General features: G+C 46.8%; 1 protein-coding gene across 1 annotated transcript in view; it reads left to right on the top strand.

The window, feature by feature from the left end:
• VWF (von Willebrand factor) overlaps nucleotides 1-24513 on the top strand; it is a 235651-nt gene that overhangs the window by 34584 nt on the left and 176554 nt on the right. The window contains exons 10-12 of the mRNA XM_030215570.1: nucleotides 1209-1255; nucleotides 13417-13553; nucleotides 16947-17085. Coding sequence (XP_030071430.1) covers nucleotides 1209-1255; nucleotides 13417-13553; nucleotides 16947-17085 — 323 coding nt within the window. The remainder of the gene's footprint in view (nucleotides 1-1208; nucleotides 1256-13416; nucleotides 13554-16946; nucleotides 17086-24513) is intronic.

Raw genomic sequence — 24513 nt, 5'->3', positions numbered from 1 at the left:
CCTGGCTATTGTGGGGGTGGGTCCCTCAGTGATCACCCCACCCCTAAAGGGTGGCCTAGCATTTGAGTACCAGCACCTTTTTTGCTAGAAAAAGCACACAGCTTTTCTGAATTATTTATTTATTTAGTACATTTATATCCCACCTTTTCCCACGGGTGTGCAGGCTCAAAGTGACTTACAATGTATTGATAAGACGGTCGCCAGATCAGTTGTTATACATTTACAATCAAATGAGATAGGATAGAAGGAACAAGGGAAGAAGAAGAAGAGAGGGAAAGGGCAAGAGAGTCTAAAATGGTCCATGAAGATGTTATTAGGAAGGACTGGTGGTTAACCACAACGACTCAGAAAATATCTCCTACCAACCTTCTCACCCTCCATGTTCTTCCCAACTTCTCCTTTATCGCTCCACCTCCTTACCTATCCCTATCCTTTCTCTCATACCTCTTCTATCCCATTTACTCCCTGTTCATTTGTCCTACCACATACCTCCTTTGTTGATTCTGATACTACAGATTGTATTCTCTTGTTAGTATGTAAGCCGCATTGAGCCTGCGATGAGTGGGAAAGCGCGGGGTACAAATGTAATAAATAGATAAATAAATAAATAAATGATGAATCCTAGGAGTAGGTTATCCGAGATAGGCTGGTCTAAGGTAGATTCCTGAAGCTGAGATGATTATGAGTGGATTATCAGCTTTCAGCAGGACAGTCTGTAATGGAGAGCTGTGGTAGTACCTTCGAGACTAGTTGAGAGAAGTTTGCCTTCAATGTCACGGAGCGAGGTGAATCGTCTGGAAAGACCATGCCGACCCTGCATGGTGGTAATGAGGTTGTAATCTGCCCCTCCAACCATCCACTCCAGCCCCCATGACAACCAGCGCAGCGTATCCCTTAATGAATGTCATATTGCATCTTCCGAAATGTAGGTAATGAGCGAGTAGCCAGTCAGGTCAAAGAGAAAACGAACAGTCCATCCTTTATGGATGTGGAAAGTGCACCTAAACAGTCTGAGACACCAGTAGATTTTGTGAGATCGGCCATGAACAAAAATAATAATATTTGGAAACGGAATGTGATGGATGGCCAAGGAGAATGATTTGTTTGCCCTTTTCAAGCATATTTCCTTTCTGGTGGGTTAGCTCATTACTCGCCTTCGAACGTTATATCCCATCTGATAACTGACCTTCTCTGTTTGTCTTTTGCAGTATTTGCAGACATGGCAAATGGATTTGCTCCAATGAAGACTGCCCAGGTATGTTGTAAAAAGCCTTACTCCAAATCAGATGAAAATAGCATGAAATAAAGAAAAAATACAAAATAAAAATGCAATATTTTTATATTGGAGTCACTAATGCATTGCCACAATGGAAGTATAACTCATAAAATCAAGTAAAAAAAACTTCAACTTTCACAAACATTAGTCAGAGATGGAAGGAAAACATTTTGCTTAAGAAACACAAACATATGTCAGTTTCCTTCATTTAAGGTGGAAAAGCTGTTATATGAAGCACTTTAAACCACCATTAGGATTAAACGTGCCGATACTTATAGTGATTTAAGTGGGCAGGACCCTCTCCTGCTTGCTTGAATCGCTTCCCGCTGCCTAAGTGGGGATAACCAGAGAGTGATGCTAACCAGCTCATTTTCGAAAGAGAAGGGTGCCCATCTTTCGGGAGATCGGCGCCCTTCTCTCAGGGGCGCCAGAATCGGCATAATCGGAAGCCGATTTTGGGCATCCCCAACTGCTTTCCATCGCCGGGATGTGCAAAGTTCCCGGGGGTGTGTCAGAACGCTAGCGAAGGCGGGACAGGGGCGTACCAGGGCGTGGTTAAGAGATGGCCGGCCTCGGCCAATAATGGAAATCAAATGGGCGTCCCTGGCGAGAATTTGGTCCGCTTTTTTTGGTCCCTTTTTTTAGGTCCAAGTCACAAAAAAGTGCCCGAACTGCCCAGATGACCACCGGAGGGAATCGGGGATGACCTCCCCTGACTCCCCCCAGTGGTCACTAAACCCCTCCCACCCTTAAAAAACCCAACTTTTAGAACTTTTTTTTGCCAGCCTCTATGCCACCCTCAAATGTCATACTCCAGTCCATCACAGCAGTATGCAGATCCCTGGAGCAGTTTTAGCGGGTGCAGTACACCTCAGGCAGGCGGACCCAGGCCCATACCCCCCTACCTGTTACACATATGGTGGAAAATGGGAGCCCTTTAAAACCCACTGGAAACCCACTGTACCCAAATGTGGGTGCCCCCTTCACCCCTTAGGGCTATGGTAGTGGTGTATAGATGTGGGGAGTGGGTTTTTGGGGGGCTCAGCACCCAAGGTAAGGGAGCTATGCACCTGGGAGCAATTTTTATTTTTTATTTTTTAATTTGTAGAAGTGCCCCCTAGGGTGCCCGGTTGGTGTCCTGGCATGTGAGGGGGACCAGTGCACTACGAATCCTGGCCCCTCCCATGACCAAATGCCTTGGAGTTGTTCGTTTTTGAGATGGGCGCCCTCGGTTTCCATTGTGGCTGAAAACCGAGGGCGCCCATCTCTACAGCCGGCGATCTCAGCATTTGAACCAAATGTTGAGATTTGGGTGGGGCCAACCGTATTTTCAAAACGAAAGATGGACGCCCATCTTGTTTTGAAAATACGGTTGGCCCCGCCTACTTGCAGAGCCGGCCCCGGAGATGGCTGGCGTCGTTCGAAAATGCCCCTCTATGTATCCCCACAGACTGCCCAACCAAAAAGTGGGCAGGTCAGGGGCGGTGCTGGCACTAGGGAGGAGCTCAGGGTTTTGTGGGTGCCAGCAATATTCAGTGACAGCACCCGCATAGCTAAGTGGTTGTGCAAAGCTGAGTTTTTGTTTCTATTTCAGTATTCTTAAACTGGCATTTTGCCCACATCTTCAGCCATTTTCCACATCCAGAACATGATGTGCAGTTAATAAATGTACATCATTAATGAGCTATGCACGACCCCTTTTGATTTCAAAATATTCATATGAGGTTGAGGAATCCATATAATAAGAGTAGGATTTACTGCATCAATGAGTGGGACTGAAGGACAAAAAAATGAAATTTTTTCTAGTGTAGTGTCGGGGTAAATCTCTACCTCTTTCCTATCAGTCTCTCTTACTTGACCTTAATGTTCTCCCCAGCCCTTACCATTAGGTTCACCATTTGACTTCATTCTCACTCTACTCCTTGCAAGAGTCCATCTTTGGCTTTTGTTCCACCCTTTTGAAAAAAATCACTCCAACTCTATGCTCCCCATGACTCCCTCCTCTATCAATCACCTCCCCTTTGGCCTCAGCCTCTTCCCTTCTTCCTTCACTGCCTGCCCTCACCTCTTATCTATTTTGTTTTTGCAGTCAGCAGCCAGTTCTGGCCTCAGCATCTTTTCCAACCTTTCTTTGGTCAGTGGAGCCTGGAAATCTGTGATAACCTTATAGCTTACTACTAATAATAATCATTTCTATAGTGCTACTAGATGTACACAGCGCTGTACACATTATATGCAGGTACTTTTTCTGTCCATAGAGGGCGCACAATCTAAGTTTTTATACCTTGGGCAATGGAGAGTTAAGGGGCCTTTTTACTAAGGTATGCCCAAAAGTGACCTGTGCTGGTGTAGGCAAGTGTTTTGGACGCGCCCTGGTCCATTTCCTGAGCATGCCTGGAAAAAAATGGATTTTTTTTAATGTGCTGGAAAATGGATATGCGGCAAAATGAAAACCAGCGTGCATCTATTTTTGGCCTGAGACCTTAACGCCACCCATTGACTTAGCGGTAAGGTCTCATGCGCAAACCGGGCGGTAAGCGGGCACAGTGCGCCAACTGCTAATTACCGCTGGGTAAGGGCCCCACGATAGAAAATATTTTCTACTGCGTGTTTTGGGTGCACCAGAAATGGAATTACTGCCCGGGGCATGTGGTAGCCTGGGGGTAGTGCCAATTTGACACGCGTTAGATGTGCATAGATGGGCATAATCGAACGTCGCCGGCGAAGTAGTTCGCCGGCTATCTATTTTGGCCGCGGCACAGCAGCTGGCCGGAAACGTATTATCGAAAAAGATGGCCGGTCATCTTTTTTTTTTGATAATATGGTTTAGCCCAGACAAATGCCAGAGTTCACCGGGTTTGAGATCGCCGGTTTTGTTTTTCAGCGATAATGGAAAAAATGCCGGCCATCTCAAACCCGGCGAAATCCAAGGCATTTGGTCGTGGGAGGAGCCAGCATTTGTAGTGCACTGGGCCCCCTAACATGCCAGGACACTAACTGGGCACCCTAGGGGGCACTTCTAAAAATTTTTTAAAAATACAAAAAAGCTCCCAGGTGCTGAGCCCCCCAAATCCCCCCCAAACCCACTCTTCACAACTCTACACCATTACCATAGCCCTTATGGGTGAAGGGGGCACCTACATGTAGGTACAGTGGGTTTTGGGAGGGTTTGGAGGGCTCAACAATTAGCACCACAAGTGTAACAGGTGGGTGGGGGGGATGGACCTGGGTCTGCCTGCCTGAAGTGCACTGCACCCATTAAAAACTGCTCCAGGAACTTGCATACTGCTGCCAGGGAGCTGGGTATGACATTTGAGGCTGGCATACAGGCTGGCAAAAAAGGTTTTATTTTTTTAGTGTGGGAGGGGGGTTGGTGACCACTGGGGGACTACGGGGAGGTCATCCCCCATTCCCTCCAGTGGTCATCTGGTCAGTTGGGGCACCTTTTTGAGGCTTGGCTGTGAAAATAAAAGGACCAAGTAAACCCGGCAAAATACTGATTAACGCCGCTTTTTTTTCCATTATCCGCGAAAGCCGGCCATCTGGTAGCCACGCCCATGCCCGCCCATGTCCCGCCTTCGCTAAGCCGCCGAAACGCCCACTTGAACTTTCGCCAGCGAGGCGACGAGAAAGCGACGATGCTGTCAAAAAAGCCGCTTTCGATTGTACCGATTTCGCCGCTTTTGAGAGATCGCCGGCCATCTCCCGATTTATGTCGGGAAATGGCCGGCGATCACTTTCGAAAATAAACCTGATAGGCGCCTTTCTAAAATGGCCCCTAAGTGACTTGCCCAAGGTCACAAGGAGTTGCAGTGAGAATTGAACACAGGTTGCCAGGCTCAAAGCCCGTTGCGTGAATCATTAGGCTACTCTTCCACTCCAGCTTCAGTTCTGTGACCAGGAGGATTTGGGGATCTTCTCTGCCCTCATCTCTGCACTTATTTCCTTCTTCGTCTGGCCCTGCACAGCTGAAGTGGCAAAGAATGATTTATTTATTTCTTCGTACTTGCTTGTCCTTTTAACGTTTTCATAGCTAGGCAGATTATATTCATAAAAATTTAATCGCAATCAATTAGTACACGTGGAGGCGTATTTTCAAAGCACTTAGACTTACAAAGTTACTTGGAGGGGCATTTTTGAAATGACATCTAAATCCGCCTTTAGACGTAGCGCTCAAAATGTCCAGAATACGAATAGCAAATATAGCCACCTTCGAAGCAGCAAAATGTCTATCTTTTTTTTAAATGGCCACTTGTAGATGTTTTTGTGCTCTGTGCGTATTGTAACCAGGTACCTCTTAGTGCAGCCAAGGATAGAACAATCTCCTCCAGCCACAGGCTCCTGGTACAGTCAATAAATGTCCACCCGCAACTTCAATCTTAAAGACTTTATTCCATGCAGGTTTCTAGTAGACCTGATACACAATTCCAACAGCAGCATTCACCTTCAATCTTAAGCACATATAAGCCACCTGAAAGTGTGTGGCAAATAGTCCCCTTTAAGCAGCAGGCTATCAGCACATATCAGGATTCAATACAGGCTCACAGTCAGCTACAGTCTGGACTCTTTATCCAGGGCACAGTAACAGTAGTTCAATTCCAAATAGAAGCAGTTCTTTCAGTTCATCATCACAGTTAAATCACAAAGCAGCAGTTTCTACCTTCTACTTTCTTTACCTTCAGGAGAGTTCAATACTTTAGGAACTCCTCATACCCCAGGGATTTCACCCTGCATCAGCTTCACTGGTAAATTCAATACTTTAGGGACCTCTCTTACCCAAGGATTTTCAGCCTGCAACTGCTTCTCTCCTTCTGCTTCTCTCCTCTGGGACTCCTTCCTACCTGCCTAATCAATCCCTGGCTTCTGCTCTCACAACCAATCATTCTCCTTCCATTAGCTTCCCCCACACCCATACCAGCTGAGTTAAGCATTAGACTAATGATGAGCTCTTGCACACAGGGTTTCCTAACTCTCTTTCCCCCTAGTGGCAGCCAATCTACACATCCTGCCAGCTTACCCCTATTGCAGCTAGGAGTCCAGTCCGGGTTCCTCATCTCATCCCCTGGCTCCTTGCCTGCAATGCCTTCTGGTACTTGTATTTCAAACTGACACTGCCTTAACCCAACTATCCTGGATGTGACTTTATCACAGTATATCTTTTTGGTCCATTTTCGCATAAAAAATGTCCAAGTGAAAAACGCACAAAATCAAGCCATTGGGATCTAGGAGGAGCCAGCATTCTTAATAGACTGGCCACACAGACATCCCAGGGGGCACTGCAGTGGACGTCACCTAAAAGCTCCCAGGTACACATCTCACTGTTGCTCCCTTATACTAGAGAGTGAGCCCTCTAAAACCCACCAAAAACCTGCTGTACCCAACTGTACACCAGTACAATAGCCCTTATGGCTGTAGGTGTCACCTCTATGTGGGTACAGTAGGTTTTTGATGGGTTTTGGCGGGCTCTCCCTTTTCACCACAAGTGTAACAGAGTGGATTATTGGTCTGGGCCCCCTTCTCCATAGTGCTCTGTACACGGTTGCCAGATGGACGGTTTTCCCGCTCAATTGGGCGGTTTTCCGCAACCCGCTGCGGGAAATTTTTGCCCGCTGCGGGTTGCGGTTTTTGGGCTCGTTTCTTTTTTTCTATGTGGGTTTTTGGGCGGCTTTTCAGCTGGCGGGGGTGGGGCTAATGGCGTCAGCGGCGGGATTTGTGATGTTTTGGGCGGGGTTTGCTGACGTATTGGGTGGGGTGATGACGGCGGGGGCGGAGCTGATGACGGTGGGGGTGGGGTGATGACAGAAGGGGTGGGGCTGATGACGGCGGGGGCGGGGTGACGACGGAAGGGGTGGGGCTGATGACGGCGGGGGCGGGGTTGATGACGGCGGGGGTGGGGTGTGTGGTTTTTGGGCGGGTTTTCGTCAGCGGCAGCGGGAAAATTTCGCTGGCCGCGGGATGCGGTTTTCCCGTCGCCGCTGTGCGAGTTCGGCGTTTTTTTTCCGGGGCTTCTATTGGTCCAATTCGGTCCAATAGAAGCTTTTCCGGGGCTTCTATTGGTCCAAATTGGACCAACAGAAGCCTTTCAGGGGTGGGGTTGATGTAAGGGATGATGTAGGGGGCGGGGCGAATGATGTGGGAGGCGGGGTTAGTGATGCAGGAGGTGGGGTTAAGTGATGTGGGGGCGGGGGTAGGTGATGCGGGGGCGGAGTTCGGTGACGCGGGAGACGGGGATTGGCTACGGGCGGTTTTTGGCTGGGTTTACGGCTTGTTTGGGGCTGGGAAAATTTTTCCCAGCTGGCAACCCTGGTACCGATCACTAGACTACTCTGGGGACCTGCTTGCTGCTGTAATAGAACTGGCCATAACATCTGAGGCTATCATAGCAGCTGGTATGTACTTTTACATTTAGGGGTGGGGGGGTGGGAGGGGCTCAGTGACCACTGGGTGAGTAAGGGGAGGTCATTCCTTTAATCCTGAAGTGGTCATCTGGTCATTTAGGGCTCTGTTTTTGGGTCCAGCTGTTATTAAAACTGGTCTAGCTCAAAACATCTTAGTTGTAGTCCCGGGCATTTTCATTTTGTTAAATTATAGCTGACAAATGTCCAGGTCTTCGGTACACCCAAATCCCACCCTTAACACCCTCCCCCACCATGCCCCCTTGAGATCTGGATGCACTGCAGACAAGCTGCATAGAAAAATGTCTGGAAAATAGGCTTCAACAATACTGTTTTGGACGTTTTGGTGAGAAAAACATCCAAACACTACTTTATGCCTCTCTTCAGAAGTTTTTCTCTTTCGAAAATGAGCCCCATAGAGGGGCATAATCGAACGATAACGCCTATCTCCATGGGCGTTTATCTCCGAGAACGGGTCCGTGAAGGGGCGGAGCCAACCGTATTTTCGAAAAAAATAGACGCCCATATGTTATTCGCTACTTTGTGAGCTGGGCGTTTTTGTTATTCAGTGATAATGGAAAATGAAAGCGCCCAGCTCAAAAACGAATACATCCAAGGCATTTGTTCGTGGGAGGGGCCATGATTCGTAGTGCACTAGTCCCCCTCACATGCCAGAACACCAACCGGGCACCCTAGGGGGCACTTTTACAAAACAAAAAAAAAAGGTAAAAGAGCTCCCAGGTGCATAGCACCCTTCCCTTGTGTGTTGAGCATCCCAAATCCCCCTCAAAACCCACTGCCCATAAGTCTACACCATTACTATAGCCCTAAGGGGTGAAGGGGGGGCACCTACATGTGGGTACAGTGGGTTTGGGGGGGTTGGACGACTAACGCATTAAGCAGCACAATTGTAACAGGTAGGGGGGGGATGGGCCTGGGTCCACCTGCCTGAAGTCCACTGCACCCCCTAATAAGTGCTCCAGTAACCTGCATACTGCTGCCAGGGAGGTGGGTATGACATTTGAGGGTGAAAAGAAAAAGTTGTGAAACGTCATATTTTGTGCTGGGAGGGGGTTTGTGACCACTGGGGAAGTCAGGGGAGGTCATCCCCGATTCCCTCCAGTGGTCATCTGGTCATTTAGGGCACTTTTTGGGGCCTTATTCGTGGAAAAACAGGGTCCAGGAAAAGTGCCCTAAATTCTCGCTAAAATCGCATATTTTTCTTCCATTATCGGCGAAAGGGCGCCCATCTCTGTTCGCCCGATAACCACGCCCCAGTTCCGCCTTCGACACGCCTTCGACACGCCCCCGTCAACTTTGTCCGCATCCGCGACGGAGTGCAGTTGAAAGCGTCCCAAATTCGGCTTTTGATTATACCGCGTTATTCGTTTTTGTGAGATAAACGCCCATCTCCCGATTTAGGTCGGAACTTGGGCGTTTTTCTCATTCGATTATAAGCTGGATAGTAACCTATGGAATTTTGTTAGTCTAAGTGCTTTGAAAATGAACCCCATACTATACTAATACACAAAGATAATATCCTAGAACAGAAATCCAATATTATATAAACACTTAAAAAGCAAGAATAACATCATGTAAAATGCTTGAGTAAAAAGCCAAGATTTCACTTTTTTCCTAAACCATTGATATTCCCATTCCATATGTGCATGTAAATTATTCCATAAACAAGTCCATAGTAACAAACTGCTAAATTCTGTGTAGATGTACAGTAGTAGTCCAACAATCCGGAGTGCTCAGGGATTGGGTCATGCAGTACTTTTAAAATTCAAATTCAGAGAAGAATAAACAGATAAACATGCAAATTTTGTCAATCCCCTTGCAGTGCCTTTCTTCCTCTTCCAGCCTCTCTGCCCCCTGTGCAGCTTCTCTCTTACCCTTCCAGCCTCTATGCTCTCCATGTAGCATCTCTCTTCCCCTTCCAGTTGCTCCTCTCTTCATGCAGAGTGTCTCTCCACATTCAGTCTCTGTCCTCCCCTTCCAGCCTCTCCCTCCATGCAGCATCTCTCTTCCTTTCCAGTCTCTCTTCCCCTTTCAGCTCTCTGCTCCCCTTTCAGTGTCTTCTTCCCCTTCCAGCATCTTCTGTTTTCAAAGGAGGGGCCCAGGCCCCCAAGGCCCCCCATGGCTACACTTCCCCCTCTCTTCTTTTTTCCCTCTGTGCATGCCATGGTCCAGGGGCGTAGCCAGACACCCAATTTTGGGTGGGCCTGGGCCCAAGATGGGTGGGCAGAAGAACCCCACACCGTCCCACAGGTGATTTGGTCTCTCCTTCTCTCGCCTGCATGCCATATGTTCTCTCAAACATCTCCCCTCGCCCACATACCTTTTAAATAGCAGATTTTCACTGGCAGCGAGCTGCAACTAATACACAATGCTCATGTTGGCCCCACAGCCTTCTCACTGATGCAACTTCCTGTTTCCGCATAGGCGGGATTATGGCTGTGGGGCCGGAGTGAGCGGTATCAGTCGCTGCTTGCTGCAGATGAAAATGTGTGCAGAAGGGACAGATGTTGGGAGTTTTCAGCTGTTCGGGCTTGGGAATCCCTACCAGCCACATCATAGGTGTGCTGCTACAGGTTGGGCCTGAGCCCAAAGTGGGTGGGCCTGGGCCCATCCGGGCCCACCCTTGGCTACGCCACTGCCATGGTCCAACGTATTTCTCCCCACACCCAGTCCTACCTGCGGATCTGTCTCTCTCACCTTTCTTGAAGTCTACGATGCTGCCTCCACATGTACTGTGCCTTTCCACTTTGACCCTTCTTGCCCCTTCCAATGCAACTTCCTGTTGTTGGAAGGGTATGACGGGTCAGAGGGGAAAGGCACAGTACATGTGGAGGCAGCATGTGAGTAAGGCTGCAGCTACCGCCACAGCACTGAAGACTTCAGGAAAGGTGAGAGTGCGACAGAGCCGTGTGAAGGGCCAGGTGTGAGAAGAAAGATCCAGATCATGTGCGAAGGGATCAAGGGAAGGAAGGAAGGAAGGAAGGAAGGGGGGAGGCATAGCCATGGGGGGGGGGGGGCAGAAAAAGCAAGCAGGTAGGGCCAGTAACATGTGTGTGTGTGTGGGGGGGGGGGGCAGAAAAAACAAGTGGGCAGGGCCAGGAATGCGTGATGTGGGGGGGGGGGGGGGGGAGGAAGTCTGGAATCTCTGGCAGTCCGAAAATTACAATTTTTGGAGGTCTGGATTCTCTGGTGGTCCAGATTGTCTGGATTTTTGGACTTTTACTGTACATCTGCTCTGCTTCAATCTGTAAACAAACAGCACTATAAAATGCATTGTAATCCATTTGAACTGAAAGGTATGACATAAATCTAAATTATTTTTCAGTTATTTACCATAATTTCCTGAAGCAACTGAAGATGATCACATTAGCAGTAATAAGGCTGCTCAGCTTTTTCTCCAGCCTGTTTGTGGCTGTTCTGTGACACTGAACTGTCTATATCTCCCTTGCTTAGGGTTCCTTTTACAAAGGCGCGCTGAAATATGGCCTGTGATAATGTAGGCGTGGGTTTGGGGCGCAGGCAGAATCATTTTTCAGCGCACCTATAAAAAAAGGCCATTTTTTGGGCCGAAAATGGACGCCTGGCAAAATCAAAATTGCCGCGCGTCCATTTTGGATCTGAGACCTTACCGCCAGCCATAGACCTAGCGGTAAAGAATTTGGGCAGTAATGACCTATGTGTGTCAGAAACTACTTGGCACGCATTCACTACGCGAGCCAGAAAGTAAAAAATATTTTTCAGACGCTCGTAGCGGACGCACGCCAAAATTGAAATTACCACAAGGGCCACGCGGTAACAGGGTGGTAACTCCAATTTGGCATGCGTTGGGCATGCATAGGCGCCTATCCAGCTCATTGTCGAAAGTGATCGCCGGTGATCTTCCGACACAAATCGGGAGATCGCCAGAGATCTCCTGATCCCGGCCAAATCGATATTATCAAAAGCCGATTTTGGCCGGCCCCAACTGCTGTTTCGTTGCGGAGCTGGCCAACCTTTAAGGGGGCGTGTTGGTAGGGTAGTGAAGGCGGGACGGGGGTGGGGCGGGGCGTCGGTACGAGATGGCCGACTTCACCTTATAATGGAAAAAAAGTGGCTGGCTCGAACGAGCATTTCGCCAGCTGGACTTGGTCCATTTATTTTTAGGACCAAGTCTGGAAAATGTGCTTCAAATGACCACCAGAGGGAAGCGGGCATTACCTCCCCTTACTCCCCCAGTGGTCACCATCCCCCTCCCACCCAAAAAAAAAATAAAACTAAAACTTTTTTTGCCAGCCTGTATGCCAGCCTGGAATGTCATACTCAGCTCCTTGACAGCAGTATGCAGGTCCCTGGAGCAGTTTTTAGTGGGTACAGTGCACTTCAGGCAGGTGGACCCAGGCGCATCCCCCTCACCTGTTCCACTTGTGGTGGTTAATGTAGAGCCCTCCAAAACCCCCCAAAACCCACTGTACCCACATGTAGGTGCCCCCCTTCACCCCTTAGGGCTATGGTAATGGTGTAGAGTTGTGGCAAGTGGGTTTTTTTTTTGGGGGGGGGGTTGAGGGGCTCAGCACCCAAGGTAAGGGTACTATGCACCTGGAAGCTATTTTTGCTTTGTTTTTTTTAATTTTTAGAAGTGCCTCCTAGGGTGCCCGGTTGGTGTCCTGGCATGTCAGGGGGGCCAGTGCACTACAAATACTGGCTCCTCCCATGCCCAAATGCCTTGCATTTCGCCGGGTTTGCGATGGCCGGGCCCGGTTTCCATTATGGCTGGAAAACGAAGCCGGCCGTCTCATGTAAACCCAGCAATCCGCCGGCGAGTCTGCTGTAAAACCGGGCGAGCAATTTGGCCGGCGCCAAGCGTATTTCGAAAATACGCTTGGCTCCGTCCCGTTGCAGAGCCGGCCCCGAAGATGGCTGGCCATCGATTTGGCTGGCGCCGTTCGATTATGCCCCTCTATGCGGCTTCGTAAAAGGGGCCCTTAGTCTCACTGAGGTCTATACCATTACTTGTGGCCAGGGGCGTAGCCAGCCTTCCGTGGGGGAGGGGGCAGGAGCCCGGGGGGAGGGGGCACATTTTAGCCCTCCCCCCGGCACGGCCCCCCCCACCGCCGACATTGCCGCCCCCCCTCCCGCCGCGAACCCGCCGCCGCTGCAGCCTACCTTTACTTTTGCTGGCGGGGGATCCCACTCCCCGCCAGCCGACGTCTTCTTCTTAGTCGCTTCCTGCTCTTCAATTTGTTTGCTGACGTCCTGCACGTTGTACGTGCAGGACGTCAGCAAACAAATTGAAGAGCAGGCAGGACTGAGAAGACGTCGGCTGGTGGGGAGTGGGATCCCCCGCCAGCAAAAGTAAAGGTAGGCGGCGGCGGGGGCGGGTTCGCCGGGAGGGGGGTCCTGGGGTGAATCTGCTGGGGCCCCGGCCCCCTCAGGCCCCATGTAGCTACGCCACTGCTTGTGGCTACCTTGATCCTGGGCCTGGAGACATGGAGACTGATGAGGGGGCATGAGCTGGGCTTCTTGCACGGCTGCTTTTTGCTACTTCCCAGAAGCTGCTGCCGCCTTGTATCTGGGGTTTATAACCACACTGATTTTGTGCCTTGGTGTTAGAACCATTTGTTTGAAAGAGATGTATGATTTCCATTGCTGGGAAATCAAAGTGCAGCTTGGAAGATTGGAAATATGCTGACTTGTATTATTATTATTTTTTTTTTTTCATTTTTGTTTTCCATCTTTCTTGTTTAGGAGAGTGCATTATCGCTGGACAATCCCATTTTAAAAGCTTTGACAATAAGTATTTTACCTTCAACGGAATCTGCCAGTACTTGCTCGCGAAAGATACACAAGACAACTCCTTTTCCATTGTGATAGAAACCGTCCAGGTAGTTTCCGATAGTGGATTTCACCCTGGCTGACTATACTGGGATCTTTGTTTTGTATTGGGGTGGGGCCGAGAGGAAATTAAGATAAATTTGTAGATAAAAGTGAGGTCTATGGCAGTGCTGAGTGAAGGACATTGGGCCTAATGGTTTTATCTTCTATCTGCCCCACCCAGGTTACTCACAGTGGATTATACATGCAATTTATCAAGGGGCCCTTTTACAAAAGCATGCTGAAAAATGGCCTGCGGTAGTGTAGATGCATGTTTTGGGCGCTCACAGAATCATTTTTCAGTGTACCTGTAAAAAATCTGCCTTTTTAAAATGTTTGCTGAAAATGGAAGTACGGCAAAATGAAAATTGCCGCGCGTAGGGTTACTATATGTCCGGATTTACCCGGACATGTCCTCTTTTTGAGGACATATGCGGGCGTCTGGACGAGTTTTGCCAGTCTGCCCATTTGTCTGGATTTCTGGACAAACGGGCGGCAGGCCTATCCTAGCTTCCCCTTCCCTTACTTACTATCTACTGCCCTGGTAGTCTAGTGACCTCTTTGGGGCAGGAAAGAGCCCCCTCTTTCCTGCCCAGAGCGCTGCCCTTGCCCTGCATCCTGTTGCTGTTACGGTCTCGGGATTCAAAATGGCCGCCAAGAGTTGAAGCGGCCTCGCGGCAGTAGATAGTAAGTAAGGGGAGGGGAGGTGACGGGGAGCAGGGGAGGGGAATATGTGACAGGGGGCAGGGCGAGGATGCAAAAGGGGCAGGGCGTGGGCAGGGCAAGGATGTGAAAGGGACGGGGCGTGGGCATGGCATGGGGCGGGACATGTGTTCTCTTTTTGAGAGGACAAAATATGGTAACCCTAGCCGCGTGTCCATTTTGGGTCTGAGACCTTACCGCCAGCCATTGACCTAGTGGTAAAGTCTCACACGGTAACTGGACGGTAATGACCTACGCGTGTCAAATGCCGCTTGGTGCGCATCCAATACGTACATCCGAAAATAAAAAATATTTTTGAGACACGCGCCAAAAATGAAATTACCGCAACAGCCATACGGTAGCTGGTAACTCCATTTTGGCATGCTTTGGGCGTGCGTAGACGCTTATACGGCTTAGTAAAAGGGTACCCTAATGAATGATCATGACAGCTTATAAAGTGCTCTTATCTCAAGCAATTAACAGTAAAATTAAATAATTGCAGAATAATAATTGAAGAACAATTTACAGTAGTTAAATTCAAACATTTCAAGTAGTGTTTCTCCCCTGTAGCTGATCTTCAGAAGTCGATGAATGACCTCCACCCCTTCCCCTGCATTAGTGCAAAAACAGAACTTAGACATGGGAGAGGAAAGTGAAGGGATGAGATAGAAGCACATTAAGAGAACAACATCACTAAAAACTGAGCACACATGTACACACACACACCAGGGGCGTAGCCAGATTTTGGCAGGAAGGGATCCAGATCCCAAGGTAAGGGGGCACATTTTAGCCCCCCCCCCAACCATTGCCGACCCACCCCCCGCCGCCACCACCAACTTTGACCCCCCCCCTGCCGACGACCCTCTCGACCCCCCTCCCGCCGCCAACCCTTCCCCGTCACAGCCATCGCCTACCTTTGCTGGCGGGGGACTCCAGCCCCCGCCAACCAAGGTCCTCTTCTTCCTTCATTCTATTTCTGAGTCTGATGTCCTGCACGTTGTTCGTGCAGAATGTCAGACTCACAGAAACAGAACGAAGCCTTGCAGACTAAGCACACACGCACGCACACACACACAATAATACTGTACTTTAATTATTCAATGTTAAATCCAAAACAAGTGGTAACAGAACAGGTTTAGCAGCTATTCCCTGATACCGCGTTTGAACATAGATGTTCTAGTGGAGCTTTGAAAGGAAGAACACCAAAATTGTATTAGTCTTTTTTATGTATCCATATGCCCACTGTTCTTTGTGAGGATTTCCCCAGAACTGTAGTGTAAGTGGGAATAGGGATGGGGGGAGGTGATCTTCAACTGGTTCACAGATAATAATCTATCCCTTCACTTCCCTTGGGTCAGAGGAGCTTCACAGAAAACCCAAACTATTTTGCCCATCTTTAATGAGGTGCTTCTCAACCCTCCCTTGGATGCCCCATAAAAACCAGCTGCACATTCAGGATTAGTTCAATGAATATGCATGAGAGAGAGAGTCACATGCAATGAATCTCCAATAGCGAATCTCCAATATTTATCAAATTTATCTCATGCATATTCACTTTGGTACTACTACTACTACTACTATTTAGCATTTCTATAGCGCTACAAGGCATACGCAGCGCTGCACAAACATAAAAGAAAGACAGTCCCTGCTCAAAGAGCTTACAATCTAATAGACAAAAAATAAATAAAATAAGCAAATCAAATCAATTAATTGTGAACGGGAAGGAAGAGAGGGGGGTAGGTGGAGGCGAGTGGTTACAAGTGGTTACGAGTCAAAAGCAATGTTAAAGAGGTGGGCTTTCAGTCTAGATTTAAAGGTGGCCAAGGATGGGGCAAGACGTAGGGGCTCAGGAAGTTTATTCTAGGCGTAGGGTGCAGCGAGACAGAAGGCGCGAAGTCTGGAGTTGGCAGTAGTGGAGAAGGGAACAGATAAGAAGGATTTATCCATGGAGCGGAGTGCACGGGAAGGGGTGTAGGGAAGGACGAGTGTGGAGAGATACTGGGGAGCAGCAGAGTGAATACATTTATAGGTTAGTAGAAGAAGTTTGAACAGGATGCGAAAACGGATAGGGAGCCAGTGAAGGGTCTTGAGGAGAGGGGTAGTATGAGTAAAGCGACCCTGGCGGAAGATGAGACGGGCAGCAGAGTTTTGAACCGACTGGAGAGGGGAGAGGTGACTAAGTGGGAGGCCAGCAAGAAGCAGATTGCAGTAGTCTAAACGAGAGGTGACAAGGGTGTGGATGAGGGTTCTGGTAGAGTGCTCGGAAAGACTGGCTCAGAGTGCCTCCAGGAGAGGGTTGAGAAGCACTGCCCTAGTGGATATATGTGAGTACATAGGCGAAATCTTCAACTACATGACTGCAGACATCGAAGAGCAAAGGTATGAAAAATTTTCCCCCTAGACACAAAATGAGAGAAACCATTAACCCCCCCCCCCCCTAGTTTCAAAATCCTGGTTTGATTTATTTCTTTTGACAATTTTCAACATTGTTTCTCCAAAGCCACTCACCACTTTGGCAAGGTTGACCCAAGTGGTGGGCAAGCAGGGTGATGGCCTGAAACAGAGGTACCCAAGGCTGCCATTTTGAACCTATTAGAAATTTGCAAAGAAGCAAGCCTAGAAAGGAAGGGGTGTGAAAAGCCTCTGTTGCTTGGGGCATGGTTATTTGGAGGTTTTGTAACGTTGTAATGAATCTTGCTTAGTGTGCAGACGACCACGATGCCGTGTGCACCCGATCAGCTTTGGTACGACTGCTGGATGGGCAAAATGTCACAATTAAATTGAAGCATGGAGGAGGAGTCTCTGTGGACGGTCAAGACATTCAGCTTCCTCTAATGCAAGGTAGGTTTGATACTACCAACATCAGGGAAAATCGATCTTAGGAGGTATAAAATTAAAGGCTACTTAATATAAACGAAAACAAAACTACAGAAAAAGAATGCAAGGTGATACCTTTTCATTCAAGTAAAATGCATTCATAACAAACAATCATTCAGGCTCTTCTGGTTCTTCACACACATTGTTGATCCAGAACAATTTTTGAGTCTTGTGCTTTTATGATTTCCAGGTGTAATTGAGTGTATGCTTTCCCCATGTTCTAATGGAGGTTGCATTTTGTGGGGTGTGAGGGAGTCTATAGAACATGGCCACTTCCCCTTAAGGATACTCCCTCACAGTGTCAGAAACACCTTAAGGACAATAGTCCTGCTCAAGGGGGAAGTGACACTGGAGGGGTGGAGCCAGAAGGTCAGGACCTAGGAAGTATATAGGCTAGGGGCACAGCCAGGTTAAGGAGGCCCAGAGGGAAGCAGCGATTCCCAGCCGCATTTGCCTCCACCTCCTACTTCTGACCTGAAACCGTGACAGTCAGTTAGGCCCAGTGGCACTGGGGACCTTGAACTATATGGTTGATCCACCCAGGGTCCGACTGGTGACTGTTATTGATTGGAGACCTGTGCATGCCGTGATAAGAGAAGTTACCCACAGAACGTATTTTCTTATCCAACTGCACCTAAAACATCTTTTCTTTTTTGTTACCATCCTACGCACATAAGAAGAGCATAAGAACATAAGCGCTGCCATACTGGGACAGACCGAAGGTCCATCAAGCCCAGTATCCTGTTTCCAACAGTAGCCAATCCAGGCCACAAGCACATGACAAGATCCCAGAACAGTAAAACAGATTTTATGCTGCTTATCGTAAAAATAAGCAGTGGATTTTCCCAAGTCCGTCTTAATAATGGCTTATGGCCTTTCTTTTAGGAAATTATCCACACCTTTTTTTTAAACCTTGCTAAACTAACTGCTTTTACCACATTCCCTGGCAACGAATAACAGAGTTTAATTACACCTTGAGTGAAGAAATGAAATGTGTCGAGTCTAAAATGTAACAATGTACTTGATCTGTTGATATAATTCGTGCTGAACTCAGTCTGGGAGTGCTTGCAACTAAAAAGAAATAAAGTAAAGTAAATATTTTCTCCAATTCGTTTTAAATTTACTACTTTGTAGTTTAATTGTGTGCCCCCTAGTCCTAGTATTTTTGGAAAGAGTAAACAAACGATTCACGTCTACCTGTTCCACTCCACTCATTATTTTATAGAACTCTATCATATCTCCCCTCAGCCGTCTCTTCTCCAAGCTGAACAGCCTTAGCCGCTTTAGCCTTTCCTCATAGGGAAGTCGTCCCATCCCATTTATCATTTTCGTCGCCCTTCTCTGTACCTTTTCTATTTCTGCTATATCTTTTTTCAGATGTGGTGACCAGAATTGCACGCAGCATTCGAGGTGCGGTCACACAACAGAGACATATGAAGGCATTACAATATTCTCAGTTTTGTTCTCCATTCCTTTCCTAATAATTCCTAACATTATATTTGCTTTCTTAGCTGAGCAGAGGGTTTCAACGTCCTGTGGAAGATGTTTCTGACATTCTCATATTAAGCAAGTCACACAGATAATTCTGATACTGTCCAACAGGAAGAGAAGATCTTCCTCTACCTTGTGCTTTCCAATGGACTCAGTGTGTCAGCAAGTTTTATTGGATGGTAAAATGCGTCCTTTTTTTTTTTTTAATTCTCTCATTATTCCCTGATGTTGGCATGCGTGCCAGAGTAGATGTCAGACAGGTCAGCTCAAATCTGCCGTGGCAAACAAGCTTATTACTAATTGCATTTCCTGCCATGAAGCCCAGAAAGGGAACTATAAAGCTGCATGGTTAAATTTTAATTTCCTTCATATTAGCCACTGTAGGGCGTCTTATACTAAAGATCATTAGAATCTGGGCTTAGTGAGTCTTAATGCAAGAGTTTCCTACAAGCTAAGCCCAGACTTAGTGTGACATAACGTAATTGCAGTGGCGTTCCTAGGGGGGCTGACACCCGGGGCGGATCGCCGATGCGCCCTGCCCCCCGGGTGCAGTGCAACCCCCCCAGGTGAAAGAACCCCCCCCCCCCGGGTGCACGCCTCTGGGGGTGGGTGCCGCGCGCCTGTCCGCTTCGTTTGTTTCCATGCTCCCTCTGCCACGGAACATGAAGTAACCTGTTCCGGGGCAGAGGGATCACAGAACGAACGTAGCGGACAGGCGCGCAGCACCCCCCCAGCGGCGTGCACCCAGGGCGAACCGCACCCACCGCCCCCCCCAGGTACGCCACTGCATAATTGAATAATGAACCAATCAGCGCTCATGTGGTAATAACCAATTAGCACTAATTGGCCCTAATTAGCATTCACATGCATATCGTGTTCTATAACAATCTGCAGGAAAATTCTAACATGTGTAACTGTTTGGGGGTGTGGCTGGGGCATTTTGGGTCATTCCTAAAATTTATGCACATATATGTAGAATCTCACCTAACTGTAGGCTCCTACAACCAGGCCTGCTTATAAGCAAGCCTAATTGCAGGCCGCCGAGAGTTAAGCCTAGTTATATGCTAAGCATGATTCCGTAAAGGACGCATACCCTTTATAGAATCACGCTAAAGGGTCCTTTTACAAAGGCGCGCTGAAAAAATGGCTTCCGGTAGTGTAGGCGCAGGTTTTGGGCACGCGCCGATCCATTTTTCAGCACACCAATTAAAAAGGTCTTTTAAAAATTTTTGCCGAAAATGGACAGGTGGCAAAATCAAAATTGCAGCACTTCCATTTTGGGTCTGAGACCTTACCGCTAGCCATTAACCCAGTCGGACCCTGGGTGGATCAACCTATTTAGGAGGCGCTAAGTGATCCCACATTAACTCAATGTTTGCCAGTTAGGACACACTAATGCAAAGATGCTAGTTGGTAAATGCTTCCACGCCCATTCTCTGCCCATGACAGCCCCCCCCCCCAAAAGATAGATAATGCTCACTTAACCTACGCTAAGAAGCAAAATACTGTAACATGCTGTAAGTCTAAGCATGCATTAGAACTTAACACTCTTTAGTAAAAGGGTCACCCTGGGTGCAAATGTTTTTGCTTATGGTCATCTCTTAGCTGTCTTTGGTAGTCATGTGTAATTTTAAGGAGCGTCTTCAGAGAGACTGCCAGCTCTGCATACTGCTTTCTCTGCCACTCCTCACACACTTCTCTGAAGAAATACATAAAAATCCAGACGCTCTCTCCTCAAATTAATTTTCTGCTATTTCCTCGGGGCTCTGTTCATGGACAGCTCTTCTAGTGGACTGTAATTAAATTCTCTCAGATCTTTGCCCTGATAAAAGCAGCAAATAAGCTTAATAGACATTACTCGATGTTGAAAATGGCCCGATCACATGACCGTCTATCTTGATCAATTGGTTTATGGTCCCTTACTGTCATCTTAATAACTCAGCTCTTGTGGTAATTTAGTCTTTTTGGTTGAATTAATGTAACGTTGTCCCTATAAAATGGAGAGAGCTGAGAGCAGTGTCTTTTCTGATGGCTATCATTGTGAGCCATTTGGGATGGACAATTGCCGGAATGAGCTAGGAGGGAGATGGAACTCCTGTATAAACATTTATCCTTAATTTCCCAATCAAACATGCTGGTACACGGAAAGCTGTGAGTGAGAAATTATAACCATACGTGCAGAGAAACATGGCTTTGTTCAATTTCTTCCCATTCAGCTCAGTTCTCTGGCTGTCTCAGAAACTCAGTAGGTTTTCAGACATTTTAGCTCTTACCCCCTTTTCTTCTCCTAGTTGGGAGAAGCTACCTCGAAAATTTTGCTTCTGTTAAATCTATTCTGATTGACGTCATCTTATGCCTTTCTCCCTTCGAGATTCATCCCATGTCCCCTCAATGTGAGACAATGTGAGGATAAGCAAGCTCACCTTGGGATAATGCAGTAGAGTAGTGGATCAGAAATGATTCAATATAAAGGAATTGGAGAAGGTGCAGAGAAGGGCGACGAAAATGATAAAGGGAATGGAACGACTTCCCTATGAGGAAAGGCTGAGAAGGTTAGGGCTCTTCAGCTTGGAGAAAAGGCAGCTGAGGGGTGATATGATAGAAGTCTACAAGATAATGAGCGGAGTAGAGCGGACAGATGTGAAGCATTTGTTTACACTTTCAAACAACAACAAAACCAGGGGACACAAGATGAAGCTAGAATGTGGTAGATTTAAAACAAATAGGAGAAAGTTTTTCTTTGCTCAGTGTGTAGTTGGACTCTGGAACTCGTTGTTGGAGAATGTAGTGACAGCAGCTGGCCTTACGGAGTTTAAGGGGGGTTTGTACAGAATCCTGAGAGAAAAGTCCATTGAACATTATTAAGAATTAAGGTTTGTTTGTTTTTGTTTTTTTTTTGGGGGGGGGGGGGGGGGTTACCGGGTTCTTGAAGCCTGGATTGGCCACTGTCGGAGACAGGATGCTGGGCTTGATGGACCCTTGGTCTTTTCCCAGTATGGCGGTGCTTATGTGCTTATTTATCTGGATTTTGCTCACACCTTTTTCAGTAGTAGCTCAAGGTGAGTTACATTCAGGTATATTGGGTATTTCTCTGTCCCTGGAGGGCTCACAATCTAAGTTATAATTGGAATACCCCTTTTCTCTTTAGATCACACTCATGCTTTCTGATGTATGAACCAATTGTGACCCACTGAATGAAAAGGTACCAAAAGTGAATACATCTGGGCAACTTTCATTTTTAAAAGTTTTGTGTACTATGGTACGGGCGGTTAGCTTGACGGAGTTTAAAAAGGGGTTAGATAGATTCCTAAAGGACAAGTCCATAGACCGCTATTAAATGGACTTGGAAAAATTCCGCATTTTTAGGTATAACTTGTCTGGAATGTTTTTACGTTTGGGGAGCGTGCCAGGTGCCCTTGACCTGGATTGGCCACTGTCGGTGACAGGATGCTGGGCTAGATGGACCTTTGGTCTTTCCCAGTATGGCACTACTTATGTACTTATGTACTTATAGGGTCGGGTAGGGTCAAGCTTTTATCCATAGCTTTCTATGGATTACAGAGATATAGATGTTGTAAGTTTGTTATTTTTCAAAAGTGTTTTTACAAAAAAATGAACTTTTTAATTAATAAATATTTCTCATTTGTTAAAGATATAATTAACCCATACCTGATGCTGAAATTCCGCTGAATTATACAGTTGATATCCCTCTATCTTGTGATATATATGTCACTTTTGGTACCTTTTAACTCAGGGGGGCACAATTGTTTGGAAAAACCATAAATAGACCCTCAGTGTCTGCCTGGCACATGACCTGCACATGGGAAATGTCAGTTCAGGCCTCCTATAGCCAAAATGCTAGTGAAAAAAAAATCTCAGAATATGTTTTATTTCAGTTCCATAATACCTGCTGTTTATGGATTTGCTTTATATATCTATGAAAAAGCTGATGGCTGCTATTCTAACTGGATAGATAGATAGATAGATAGATAGATAGATAGATAGATAGATAGATAGATACATGGGCTGCAGCATTCTGTGCTATCTGTAATAACCGTAAGGCGTATTTCGGTAGACCTAAGGATAAAACGTTACAATAATCAAAATAGGTATTACTATGCTTTGAACCACCAGATGAAAGTTTTCAAAGGATAAATAATCCCTCAACCTTCTTACAAGTTTTAATTTGAAAAATATAGTATTAATTACCTTGACTCTCATGTTAAGAGATGGATTGGATAGATAGAAAGATACTGTGGATGAATAGGATACATGCATTAGATCGATAGATACGTCAATGGATAGGATACATGGATTGGATCGATAGATAGATCCTGTGGCTTGATAGGGTATATGGATTAGATAGATAGATAGACAGACAGATAGATAGATAGATAGATAGATAGATAGATAGATAGATAGATAGATAGATAGATAGATAGATAATGCGGATGCATAGTATACATGGATTGGATAGATAGAATTTTCTTGAGCATCTTTTGAATAGATAGAACATCAAGAAGTACAGGAATTCCCCCAAATGGTTTGCGATTCATCTGCTGAAAAAAAGAAGCAAGAATTCCAGAGAGCACGGGGTAAGCACAGAGAATCCTTAGTTGCATGGAGGTGGAAGGAAAGCTGCAGATTAGCTTTTGTCTACGCAATGTTTCCCAACCTTTTCAAACCCACAGCATACCTTCGGTAACAAAGATGTTGTGTGGAGAACCTTTCTGTACAGGGCAGGCAGTGTGGACATGAGGAGGAATCATATGACCAAAAAAAAAAAAAAAAGAGCTAGGAAAATACTGAAAGATCCTTCAATGTCTTCCAAATTATAAAACAAAGGGAGAGAAGGACTGGAGACACATATGGACCCATCACATTGGAGTCATGTTGTATCACAGCAGGAACCTCTGGTGGGATCCCCCTATGTCACCAGTAGATTTCAGTTATGTTTGGAACAGATGTGGAGAGCAGTGGTAGGAAACCAAAGTGGATGAACATCAACTTGGCAGCCTGGGTGGATCAATGTGGTCTTTATCTTCCAATGTCTACTATTCCATGAGTGGGGGCCTCCTTTTAGGTACACCAATGCAGGACATGGAGCGCGTATTTTATAATGGCATCTGAGCACCCCGATTCCATGATAGAATACTAGGTAAATCGGCATTGGCATCGGCATACCTAAAATTTATGCATAGATATGGTGTTTCTGCGGGTATGCAAATGGAACAGGGGCATGCGTAATTTATGGTATTCTGTAAGTTACGCATGTAAGTTGAGACACACTTTTGACCTATCCATTTTCCTCCCACATGTACGCCCCTTGCAGTTATGTGCAGTAGTACCCATGTGTCCCTTATAGAAAAGCACTTATGGGACTAGATTCTGTAAATGGTGCACAAACTTGGACATTAAAAAAAAAATGAGTGCTAAGCGCTCCGAGTTGGGCGCCATTTATAGAACGGGGCTTAGAGCTGGGATTTGCACCCAATTTTGAGCATGAAGATTTACACCAACTGAAACCTGGTGTAAATCCTTGCACTGAAATTAGGCGCAGATCTACCACATTCTATAACACTGCGTGCAAATTCTGGGAACACCCATCATCTGCCTAGTCCCCTCCCTTTTTGGATCCATGCGAAAGATTTATGCTTGCATCTTTATAGAATCCCAACTAGGAAGATGCATGTGTAAATTCTAATTGGTGCCAATTGGTGCCAATTATTGCTGCTAATTGGCTTGTTGTTCAGTTAAATTGCAAACACAAATTGGGCGCACGCCCATATTTGCATACACGGTTTTGAGCTCTATATATAGAATTTGGGGGTGGTGCTTATGTGCGTGCTATTTCCCCTGAATTTATATGTGCAATGGGGCACTTAAATGCAGGCGGTTTTT

The sequence above is a fragment of the Microcaecilia unicolor genome, chromosome 9, assembly GCF_901765095.1.
Source record: "Microcaecilia unicolor chromosome 9, aMicUni1.1, whole genome shotgun sequence".
Lineage (NCBI taxonomy): Eukaryota > Metazoa > Chordata > Amphibia > Gymnophiona > Siphonopidae > Microcaecilia > Microcaecilia unicolor.
The sequence above is the reverse complement of the archived record's forward strand: the minus strand, read 5'-3'. Positions and strand labels throughout refer to the sequence as shown.